This window comes from Podarcis raffonei, chromosome 2 (assembly GCF_027172205.1).
Source record: "Podarcis raffonei isolate rPodRaf1 chromosome 2, rPodRaf1.pri, whole genome shotgun sequence".
Lineage (NCBI taxonomy): Eukaryota > Metazoa > Chordata > Lepidosauria > Squamata > Lacertidae > Podarcis > Podarcis raffonei.
In genome coordinates this window covers 76,934,774-76,947,104 of record NC_070603.1, presented here as the reverse complement: position 1 = coordinate 76,947,104, position 12,331 = coordinate 76,934,774, and the positions used below count along the sequence as shown (strand labels likewise).

The following is a 12,331-nucleotide window of genomic DNA, read 5'->3' as shown; positions in this document are numbered from 1 at the left end:
ATTGAAGTTGGTCTGTTCTCCATAAGAGCAGCCTGCTTGATCAGGCCAGTGGGCTATTCAGTCTAGCATTCGGTTATCACTGTGGTCAAGCAAATGCCTGCAGGAAGCCTGCAAGCAGGACCTAAGCTTATTAGCACTCTCCACACCTGTGGTGTCAGGTATTCAGAAGCATACTGCCTCTTGACAGTGGAAGTCAAACATGGCGGCCAGTGTTTGTAGCCATGATTGCCTCTATGAATTTGTCTAATCCTCTCTTAAGGATGACGACTAGCACCGCCTCTTATAGGAACAGATTCCATAGTTTAACTATCTTCTGTGTGAAGAAATACTTCCTTTTGTCTCTCCTGAGTCTTCTGACATCAGTAACATTGGATGTTGCAGCCTTCTGGTGTTATGAGAGAGGGAGAAGAACTTTTGTTTATTCACTTCCTCCACACTATATGCATACACTTTGTACACTTCTATCATGTCACTCCTGACTTCTCTTTTTCTAAACTGAAAACCCTTAAATTTTATTGTATATTGTTAACTGCTGATTTTATTAATGTTTTGTAAACAGAATTCGATAACTTAACACTGACTTTTATTGATGCTTTAATTTTATGTAAACTGCTTAGAAGAGGTTTTTTTAATAGATAAGCGGTATACAAATTTCATTAAATAAGCAAGAGTAATTTTTTTAAATAAAAAAGAATCCCATACTTTCTTTCTCAATCAGCAAGTGAAGCTGGGAAGTCCTGATTATGTTGACTGTGGTAGCGATGAAGCTGCAGAAGACTTCATGAAAAGAATTGAGTGTTACAAGAATTCATACGAGACGCTAGATGAAAATCTAGACAAGTGAGTCGCCACAAGTCTCTGTGTTGCTTTGTTTACCTTCAGAATCTTAATTCTGCCTATGTGTGGCTTAATTCTCACTGGTGTGATTAAATCTATGCCTATTTGAGATTTTCCGCTTCAGATTGCAGGTGGGGATCACTCGATTTGAATTCTCATCCATGCATAAAAAAATCATTAGTTGTACTTGGAAAACTAGGAGGGGAAAATAATCTAGTCCAGCTTTCTTCTTGACATTTTAGTTTTCTACATATAGGGATATATTTTTCCATGGGGAGGCACTCAGTTATAGGAGCCCAGTTCTGCAGCCTTCAAGTGCTGCCAAGACACAGGTTTATCCCCTCACTGGAACAAAAAATTAGAGCGACATCCACCTCCTAACAACCTTATGCTTACCATGGAAGGTCACCTATGTCCTGTTGGTCCAGATTGTGGAGATCACACAATAATAATGATTTTACACCCACACCCATACACCCACCCCTATTGCTGTCTAGCAGCAACAGGAAGCATTTCTCAGTACCAGGAAAAATATACAAAGTGTCCGTACCACACTTACTATCATTTCACTGAAATTGCTTAGAAGTTGCTTGCACAGTTGCCCAATAACCTTCTTTCTAGGAGGGTTAGAAACTTTAAAAATGAATGAATGAATGAATGAAAACTCGAGAGTTTTGGGTACCAGTGAATGCCTTCACGTTTGCCATGGTGCCTGTGGCTTCTTGGTGGGCAACCTATGCCCTAATAGAAGTAAAATTTCTACACACACACACTTTCAATGAGGACTGGGGATGCTAAATGGGCACAGAATGCTGACTCACTGTTGAAGGGTGGGGAATTATTATTTATTACATTTATGTACCACCTATGCTCACTGGTATCTCCTGCAAAAGGGCGTGGCTGCCTGACTACCTCCACCACTATAACCAGGAACACCATATGTTGCTGCTGGTCCTGCTTGCCTTAACTAATGGCAAGTTATTGGGATTGGATAGTTCTTCCCATGTGTAAAAGCCATCTACTTGGGCTTAGTCCCAAGAGAAATTATGTTAGGGTATAATTGCGCACTACCCAACTTCCCCTTGCTAGTTGTTCTGGGGAAGTTGTTTCCATCATATTCTAGCACATGGTAAAAACAACCCCTTATTTCTGGTGCCTTTGGAGGAGATAAATGAAGCACTGGTCTGAATATTGTAGTTTTTACATATAGTTTTGTCTCTTACCGTGAATAGGGATCTTTCTTATATTAAAATAATGGATGTTGGACGGAGTTACCTCGTGAACCGAGTAATGGACCACATTCAGAGTCGGATTGTTTACTACCTCATGAATATCCACGTAACTCCTCGCTCCATCTACCTCTGTCGGCATGGTGAAAGTGAACTCAATCTAAAGGGAAGAATAGGAGGAGACACCGGGCTGTCTCATAGAGGGAAAAAGGTAGGGATTCTAATGTCTAATGTAGGGATTCTTTTTCCTTTCTTACCTTCAACCAATTTATATCTAGACCAGCTTTTCTCTACAGGTGCCTCTTTTGGACTATTATTTCCATCAGCTCTAGCCAGGACAACCATAATGGCGGGGGCTGATGGGAATTGTAACCCAAAGCTCCTGGAGAAAGACACCAGGTTTGGGAGGGTATTTTAAAATTTCATTTTAACTGGTTAAACTTGTTTTGTGGGCAGGATTCCCCCTGGCTGGCTGCCTCCTTCCTTCTGTAGCCCCCTGTATCCTGTGAAAAACCACTACTCAAAGTCAGAAGACCCTCAAGAATGGTGTCCAGTGTGACATAGAAGTGCAGGGGACGGGGTCACAGTGAAAAGGGAAGACTGGTATAGATTAGGGAATGTCCCGCCCCTTTTGCACAAGTGGGAAATGTATTGTAGTTGGAGAAGTGCTCAATTGGACCCAAGCTAAAGAATAGCAAAGAAAAGCTGAATATCCGCTGTGGACCTCATTTCACAGACCAACAGACTTTGTTTTGTTGAAGGCATACACAGAACCTTTTTGAAAGACACCATTACCTCACGGTTAGAGAATTAGGTCCTATTGGCATCTAACTCGACTGGAGTGCTTCAGCTGCAATTTCTTCATGACATTATTATTTGACGTGCTTTTACAGTTTGCCAAGAGTTTGGCACAGTTCATTAACGAGCAAAACAGCAAAGACCTGAAAGTATGGACGAGCCAAATGAAAAGGACCATTCAGACTGCAGAGGCTTTGGGAGTGCCTTACGAACAGTGGAAAGTTCTGAATGAAATAGATGCGGTAAGATCATCTCATGGTCACATCTGAAACGATTTTGAATTTGTATGATGGAAAGAGACTTACTTTATGATGCATCAGTAGGAGTTCTCCAGTGTGTGTTCTGGTTAGATTGCAAGTCTGCAGGGATTGTTTTCATAATTTATAGGTTGAGTGGCACCTAGCTACACATATGCATTATAAAACAGTATTGTATTTGTCATCATTATTAGGATTAGAAAGTAATAATGATTAGATTCATGTTAGTCCACCATCCTTGAGAAGTCCTTCAAGCCTTTACAGTGGTACCTCTGGTTGTGAATGCTTCTGGTTACGAGCTCCGCTAACCTGGAAGTAGTTGCTCCTGGTTGTGACCTTTGCCCCAGGATGTGAGCGGAAATCATGTGCCAGAGGCACGTGCGCAGCAGGAGACACCATTGCTGAAAGCATGCCTCAGGATAAGAAAGGTTTCTGCTTACGAACGGACCTCCGGAATGGATTCAGTTCGTAACCAGAGGTACCACTGTATCTCACTTTGGTACTGAGCTTTATTAGTTCAATTAGATCTGCATTGTATTTCTCATTGAAGCATCACTCACAACTTACTTCAGGGTATTTTTAAGTGAAATCATTGATCAGCTCACACCCTCAAAGTTCTAAATGAAGAACACCATGCTTCCCATCCTGCAATTCAAAACGCATTGGGAGTGTGCAGTGAGGAAAGTGTGCAGAGTCTATGATCTGTATTATCTCCGGCAAAAAAAGAAGGAAAGGGACATGAAAATAGTGTGTCTTCTCTTCTTGCAGCTTTTGCCGCAAGGATAGCTGGCAGGACTGTGTAGATTGTACAAGTAACCCAAGCACTTGCTTCAGGTAGCAAGACGCTTAAGACGGCATGGCAGTGAAGTCGCAGTAAAACCCAGGATTTTTGCAACACCATAAAAGTGTGTTATACAATGCACACCTTCGGGGGGAGGGGATGTCACAAGCACTGTTTAAATGTATATTACGTTGTAAACTCCAGTGCCCTTATGGAATTGGTAGTAGTTGTAATAGTAATAAAAATACTTCCATAGTTCTTTTTGAAAATCCAGACCACTTACATATAGTGTTTTTATAGTGCTTTCTACAACCTATGTAGTCTACAACCTATGTAGTCAACATAAGTCAATACTGTTCTTCCCATATAGTACAGTAGGTGGGTGTCTGATGTTGAGAGTGTCTTATGTCAGATGAGCAACCTCTATAAACAGCCCAGTCTTCTAGCCATAAACCTACACTAATTCACATGTTTTCGTTGTTTCCCTAGGGAGTCTGTGAAGAAATGACATATGAAGAAATTCAGGAACATTATCCATTAGAATTTGCTTTGAGAGACCAGGACAAATACAGATATAGATATCCTAAGGGGGAGGTATGCTATTTTGTTATATTTTCTCTTCTTGGATGCGAATACCTAGCAGCAAATGGGATGCTAAGTGCAATGTTTAAAGGGGGGAGGGGAGCTTTTGAGGTAAAGGGGAAAAGCAATTTTTTCATACTAGCTCTACAAAAGTCTTTCGGCAGATTCCCCCCCCCCATAATATCTATCTCTATCTCAAGTTCTCACTTGTATACACATGTGTTAAGCATAGCATTTTGTTTTATGTTCATTGCGGTATACCTTTTTGTTTCAAAGGTGTTTTTTTTTGGTTAAACTGAAATACCTTTTTAACCATTCAAAGTTGTAGGCAGTGGGGATGAAAATATTGAGCCGGGCCCACCACCTTTCATGTATTCCTTGAATGTATGGAGAAATAATTTCTGAGGGGGGCTAAAATAAACTCATATGGTTGAAGCAGAGTTAATTCTGCATCAGGTGGTCCAGTCTTCTACATACTTGCATTAGAGGTCAAGCGTTAAGCTGTGCTTGGAACAGCTGTTCCAATATTTGTAATATGTGCAACATGCCTTATTGTTAGCTGAGTGTTCCACCTCCCATGAGTTGGCTGTGTGATCACCAGAACAGTGCTGGATCCCAGGTGGCCATTGTTTGTAGCACATTTAAGCAGCCATGTCATAATAGAGAAAGCTTTCTAGAGTTGTTTGCTAACCTTTCAGAAAAAAGAAATGGGTTTTTTGTTTGTGTTAGCGGCCGTGCACCCATGCTTAATGGCTAATCTTTGGTGTTCCTAGCTGTAATTTGTTCATGCATTCATAGAAGTAGCAAAGGTGAATTACTGACTAAGAGTTTCAGGGTGGTTAGTCCCCAAGAAGTGCTAGTTTTCATTAATATTTACAAAGTAAACATATCATTACAAAATGAGTCATTAGATCAAATCTTGATATCTAACAACTTAACTAAACATGTTTTGAGTCCAATTTACAAACTGGCAGCAAATTTAGATACCTTGGGTAATTTGTATAAATCAGGTAATTTGTATTAATCAAAATGGGAAAAAAGTTTAATAAAGATAATCCTTTCAGCATGGGATTAGCTGTTTGCCTTGTACACAACAATGAAAGAGAATTTCTATAGACAGATGTTCAGGTACTATTTGATACCACAAATATGTACAAACAGAGGTAAATGTTGAAGGTTTAACTAATACGGTGAATATGTATCATATTTTTGGTCATACCCCCAGATCAAGTGATAATTGGGTTTTCATCATAAGGGAAATAACAAAATTACAGTTTTTGATTTGCAGTGGACCTACTGGTTATCTTATTAGGTTTATAAAAGGCAAACTATTATGGAGATCTTTAACAGCAGCAGGACTCTGTCGGTCACAAAATGGATAAACCTTCCTTTATATAGAAGACTCTGGTGCTTGAGAGCATTCAATATGGCTTACTCAATTAAGCTTACAAACATGATGGAAATCAGAGAAGGGAGACAGCAAAGCTACAAATTTATTTAAAAGTGGAGCTTTTTAAATGAAATGAAATAAAATAGGAATGATTAAGTATATGATACAGCTTAACCACACTCACTTTGGTACTGATTTATGTGATGGTGCATTCTTTCAAGATAAATTGGTTTAAATTTAGTGTTTTGTCTTGTACGTGTGTGTGCGCACTTCTCTGCAGAACATCTTATTATGTCTTGTCTCTAATGGACAGCTCTTTGTTTGCTCTGTGTATACAGTCAAGAGGTTGATTATATTGGTGATTTCTCCCCCAGTCATACGAAGATCTTGTTCAAAGGTTGGAGCCAGTGATTATGGAGTTGGAAAGGCAGGAAAATGTGCTTGTAATCTGTCACCAAGCTGTTATGCGCTGTCTGCTTGCTTATTTTCTGGACAAGCCTGCAGGTAATTATATTTGCCTTAACATGGAGAATTTTCACCTTGGTCAATCAGTAACAATTTCGTCCAACAATTATTTCATGCGCATCTTAAATGAGCAGGAAAAGTGCTGCTCTTCATGACTCATGCCAGACTTACATTTTCGCCTGTGCATGGGTCAAATGCTTCTTTAATCAACACTTGCTTTTCTGGGGTATCAGGGTTGCTTTTGTGAACCTCCTATGCTCTAAGATCATCTAGGGAAGACACTCTCTGGGTTTTTCAGCCTTCTGTAGTCAGGGCAGGGGAGATCTGTTCCATCCCATCCCTGTCCCATAATGGTGCTCCACCTGTGGAATACCCTCCTTAAATCTGTGTTCCTGAAGCCTGTAGTTAGGAGCTTTTATTCAGGAGTTTAAATTCTGGGTACTTTTTATTATGGCAACTTCTAGAATTTTGGATATCTGAATTCTCAAAGGATTTGTTGCAAAGAGACGGCATGGCTGTATCATGCCTGTTTGTTTTTATGATGGAAGTCTCTGCAGTTTTCTTTGAGATAGGATAAAACTATATTGAATAAATAAATAAGGGATCCCCAACCTTTTGGACTCAGGGGAACATTTGGAAATCTAAGAAGCTATCACAGGCACCACAAAATTCTTCAGTTTCACAGAAGAAGAAGAAGAAAACAACCTGATGATCAAAAGGGCAAATTGCCCCATGGACAAAACAAGCAGGAAATATCTTCTGAAAAACAAGCAATGCCCCCCCCCCCCGCAACAAGCAAGCAAGCAGCAGCAAGATATACACACTGAGAGACAATTAAACAAAATGCAAGCAGTGGCAGGAGCCCTTTATTTCTTTTCTTTTCTGTTGTGTATTGGGGATGGGGCACCGGAAGGCCAGACGACCATCCTCTTGAGAGCCCCCCCACTCTTTTCTTTCTCTTCCAATGAAGAATGCATATGTGGGACCCAGAGGCTTTCTGGGAAACAAAAAGGAAGCAGGCAGAGCAGCTGGAGACCTAAACATCTCTTCCTTTGCAGCACCACCACTGCTAAATGTGGTTTTTGAGAGAGAGAGAGAGAGAGAGAGAGAGAGAGAGAGAGAGAGAGACTTTCAAGAAAAGCTGTATCCCCCCCCCAAAAAAATTGTGAGTGGCTTGGAGCCCCGGTAGATACAAAGTAAAATGTCTAGGGGTACTATGGCAAGTGCAGGTGCTATGTTGGGGACCAGTTCCATTGCTGCACTAACACGGTTAGTGGTTTGGAAGAGGGGCATTTCTGTTACTCTCTATTAAGTTTATTTTCTCTCCATCTGTTTTAGAACAACTGCCTTATCTCAAGTGCCCACTGCATACTGTCTTAAAGCTAACCCCAGTGGCTTATGGTAAGCTGTTCAAAATGTATTCTATCAATCTATTTGTATTTCAGCTATTAACTGTACAGTGGACGCTCAGGTTGCGAACGTGATCTGTGCAGGAGGCACCTTCGCAACCCACAGTATTCGCAACCTGCAGCAGCGCATCTGCGCACATGCGAGTTGCAATTTGGCGCTTCTGCGCATGCGCAAAGCACGATTTAGCGCTTCTGCGCATGCACGACCGCCAAAACCTGGAAGTAGCCCGTTCTGGTACTTCTGGGTTTCAGCGCGTCCATAACCCGAAAAAACGCAACCTGAAGCATCTGTAACCCGAGGTATGACTATAATTATTATGGAAAACATCACATTTGTCGATGGCAGGTATCCAATAGTTTAAAGTTATTTGTATATCAAAAGGAATTGTTCACTTTTTAAATAAAGTTACCAGAAAGTCCATGACAGTGTTTCATAGCACCATCCTACGCATTCCTACTCAGATGTAAGCCCCATTGAATTCAGAGAGATTTACTCTCACGTTAGTGTGCATAGGGTTGCACATTGCAAATTGTAAATGTGCAGGTCATCATTGGGATTTGATTGCTTAGTTAATCATCCTGTTAAAATTAAAATTTATTATTTTTGTCTCTGTTCTTCCTGAGTCTTGGGGCAGGCTAGGAATTTACATGAAACAGATTGGCAATAAAATGTAGTGTGGTGGTGGTAAGGATGCCAGCAAGCCATGCTCTCTTTGGGGAAACATAATTCCATGTCCCTCCCTCCCAAATTTCAGTCTTCCCCTGCCTAGCAGACAAGTCAGCATTCTATGTCCTGTCCTCATTGGGCTGTTTGGGGGAGATTTCCCCATTGTTTTGTGTGGTTTTTCTCTGTACCTGTACGAACCCTGCTGCTACCACCTCCTTGTGTGTAGATGATGCCATTTTGACTAAAGGGTATACACTAGGGCATTGAGTTTATTATTGGTGTGTGAAGTTAAAAATTAGAACTCATGCTGATGATGTATTTGTAAGTTGACGTCACTGTTGTGTGTGAAATGCTTGCCCTGTGAACTGATTTAATCTTAAGTATTATCTTCCATTTCCTTTTGCCCATTATAAAATTTCTGAAGCGGCATAAGCTTTGGCTTCCTTTTCCTTTTCTGATCTCAAGCCTGAGAGAGTTTGAAACCTGAATTTTGAAATTCTAGCTGGTTCAACTAAAGTACATTGGTTACCATTCACTGTGTTCTTGTTCTTTGTAGCCGGAGTGGAGCACTTTTAATATGTAGTTGTTCTTTTAAGCAAACAGAAGTCTGTAGTGACATCTAGTGTCCAAAATAAATTGTGAATTGCAAATTCATTTTGTATCTTAATGCTTTTGTATCTTAAGTCATACTCTTGAGTAGATCCATTAGTTTCAATGGGCTTAAGTTAGTCATTACTGACTTTTAAAGTATTATCATTCCCAATGTGGAGATGGAAACAAGAACTGATTTTACAGTGATGGCGGCTCCCAAAACAAGGAAGACAAACATCTAAAAGTTTACTTCTGTTTACAGGTTGCAAGGTGGAATCTATATTTCTGAATGTTGAAGCTGTAAATACGCACAGAGACAAACCACAGGTAGGTGTCTTCTGCTGTCACAAATGTGAATTTGGAACTCTGCAGGAGGAATGGTGGTAGTGATGGAGACTGGTTTAAAGCTGAATAACTGGGAAAAAGAAAAAAAGAAAGAAAAGCGGGGAGAGAATTAAGCACTCTCTCCTCCCCCAGTTTTCCATTCCTAAAGGATATTGTGGGAATATTGTAGGTACCTGTACTTTAATATCTAGCTTCACCTTTGGAGTAGAGGTTTGTACACAACCAAGTATGTAAGTGTGTGTGTGTATATTATATTTTATATTATATTATATTATATTATATTATATTATATTATATTATATTATATTAGTGACAAAGTATGCTGCTATTCTCTCATATTTAATGCCCTGCAGGCATGTTACCACAACATTTGTTGCAGCCCCTTCTTCTTTTTCCCACCCTTTTTCTTGCATTATGCCTTATTTAGGCCACCCGGACTATTTTCACACATTATTGAAGCAGCTTCGTTAATGCCAGATATCCAAATTGTGTGGGTGCTTCTCCATGGCTAGCTGCCTGTGTGGGTGTGATGCAGAGCTCGGACCAATTTTCTTCGTACTTTTGTTTTATTTGATTATGACTTTACGCTTTGCTGTTCATTTTAGAAGGAAGCCTCCCACTGAATTCTCTGGCATGCTGAAAGTTGGGATGACTGTACTTATTAAGAGGCTACTAGCTGCGTGGGGAGGTGTCTACATGATTTGCCAATCAAGAGAGCCATGTACCCCCCCCCCGTCTCATGTATGCACTAGGCCTGGGTGATGAATCAATACATTGGCCAGGACTGTTTTGAGGGCCAGAGCGCGATGGTGCCTTCATCTTGGTGATATATCGCTGGTGAACCCCTTGCCGCTCCTGAGTCAGGAGAACAATAATGTGCTGGTCATGCCTGTTGATGTTATTGGATTCAAGTATGACAAAATGGTGCATATTTATAGCCCAAGTTATGAGGTCAAACAAAACTATAACCTGTGCAGGATAAATGGCCTGCTCAAGTACGAAGTCAGGCCTCTTATATCTTGTTGCTCTTACATGTGTGGTGAGCATTAGAATAAAAATCAAGGGCTATGTATAATGCATTGCAAGATATATTTATGTAGACTGAACCAATGGTAATTATTCTGTAAGTTTTTTAATAAGTCCCTTGAGAAACAGTAACCAGTGAGCTAGTATAGTGTCATTGGTTTGAATGGCCTGGGGTGATGATAAGATTGGAAGCTCCCAAACATGTCATTATTTCTACTAGAGAATTAGCACACAAATGCCTAATTATATACCATGAAAAACAGAGGAAGATGTGCTATGTTTGCTCCTTTGTGATGCTAGAAAATGACCAGATCTTCATTATATGCAGGACTTGACATCTTTCCGCAGGGCCTGCAAGACAGAGCTGTTCCACCAGGCCTTTGGTCAGGGCGCAGCCTGACTCACTCCTTTGGCAATCTTTACAAAACTTTAGTTTATGGTTGCCATCAATTTTGATTTTAATTAATTTTTATAATGTTTTTATAATGTTGCACTATTTTAGTGTTGTTAGCCGCCCTGAGCCCAGCTTCGGCTGGGGAGGGCGGGATATAAATAAAATTTATTATTATTATATACCTATTTTTTGTGATGTCATCACCTTCTGCACATGGTCTCTGACTTATTGGCATCACTTGAGGAGAAATGAAATAGAACAAGAGATCATGTGCAGTGGCGCACACAACAGTCATTTAATTTGAGCATTTTAAAAAATGAAGCTTGCAGTGGATTTTGGAACTTCAGATAAATGCTCTGCAAAACAAAGGGAATTGTTTTATTCTCTGACAACTCATCATCTTCATGCCTGCTTTACTTGCGTTTCATGGAATCTTCTCTCCTTCATGACAACATTATGACACTCTCTAACTGCACAGTGCTTTCATAATACAGCGTATGTCATCTGAGTGAATTTGGCAGCTAATTATACGACTCCACTTCGGGGAAATAACAGTGCCTCAATTGTGACAGTCTGTAGCCTTGTATTCAGGTGATGTTATGGTGAGCAGTGATGCAGAGCAGACAGCAAGCTGTTCAATGAAAGCCCTAAAAACTGCCACGGTTAGGGATTGTGCTGCAGTTGTGCTGCCACCCAATTGTTTGCTTAACTCAAGACAGTATTTTCATTGCGTTAAGTCGCTCTGTTGGATCTGAATGCTGTGTGTTTTTAGCAGCTTTAACAGTGTTGCCTTACTCTTTTGATCAAGGAGTGTTTCACAAATGACTCATCCATGGCCACTTGGTTGGTAGGCAGCTGTTAACAGTTTCTATTTAAACTGTGTGTGAATAAAAAGGTGAGAGAGAAGCTTTTCTGGACATGCTGAAGCGTTTAAGAAACACTCATTCTGTAAAATGTGCAAGTTCTTGAAAGGCAACCATGTGTTTGTTTGTTTCTTTGTTTGTTTGGGTTGGTTGATGCAGCGGCACAATCCCAGCATTCAGTTCTGATCTGGCTTCATGGTGCATAATTGTGTGAAACTGCAGGAAGAACAGAACCTGGATGAAAACATTAGAATATATTTTTGAGATTTAGGATTGGTTTCTGTCAGCTGCTCAGTGTCTTATAGGTTTGAGTAGCAGGGTCTCTGGCTCATCGTAAATGAACATCTTTTGGTTAGGTATCCTCTTGACAGTGATAAGATTGTCCTTTAGGATTGAGCAGTAACTCTATTTTTAGTGAAGTTTTATGGGAGATTTTTTACCATGTTCTTGCCATCATATTCTTGATTATGGTAAAATGATACTGGATATCAAATGAATCAAAACAGCCACTAAGACTTTTTTCCAAGGCTGCTCACAATTTTAGCCAGCCTTGGCTGCCAAATTCCTGTTTTACAATGTTTGGATACTGAAAGTAAGTAGGTATTGTAAGCTGCACAGTTTTGGGTAGCAGGTTTAACGATGTTTTGTCACAATAAGAATACAAGCCGGCCATATACATGTCTTCCAATATTACTAG

At 40.3% G+C, this 12,331-nt stretch overlaps 1 protein-coding gene across 4 annotated transcripts in view; it reads left to right on the top strand.

Moving 5' to 3' along the window:
* Positions 1-12,331, top strand: part of PFKFB4 (6-phosphofructo-2-kinase/fructose-2,6-biphosphatase 4) — a 67,365-nt gene that overhangs the window by 46,867 nt on the left and 8,167 nt on the right. For 3 of the 4 annotated variants that reach the window (XM_053377617.1, XM_053377616.1, XM_053377615.1), the window contains exons 7-13: positions 719-840; positions 2,070-2,277; positions 2,960-3,106; positions 4,392-4,496; positions 6,249-6,378; positions 7,678-7,740; positions 9,269-9,333. In XM_053377617.1, coding sequence (XP_053233592.1) covers positions 719-840; positions 2,070-2,277; positions 2,960-3,106; positions 4,392-4,496; positions 6,249-6,378; positions 7,678-7,740; positions 9,269-9,333 — 840 coding nt within the window. Of the gene's footprint in view, positions 1-718; positions 841-2,069; positions 2,278-2,959; positions 3,107-4,391; positions 4,497-6,248; positions 6,379-7,677; positions 7,741-9,268; positions 9,334-9,956; positions 10,073-12,331 lie in introns of those variants that run through there. The other variant, XM_053377618.1, reaches the window with a different exon arrangement.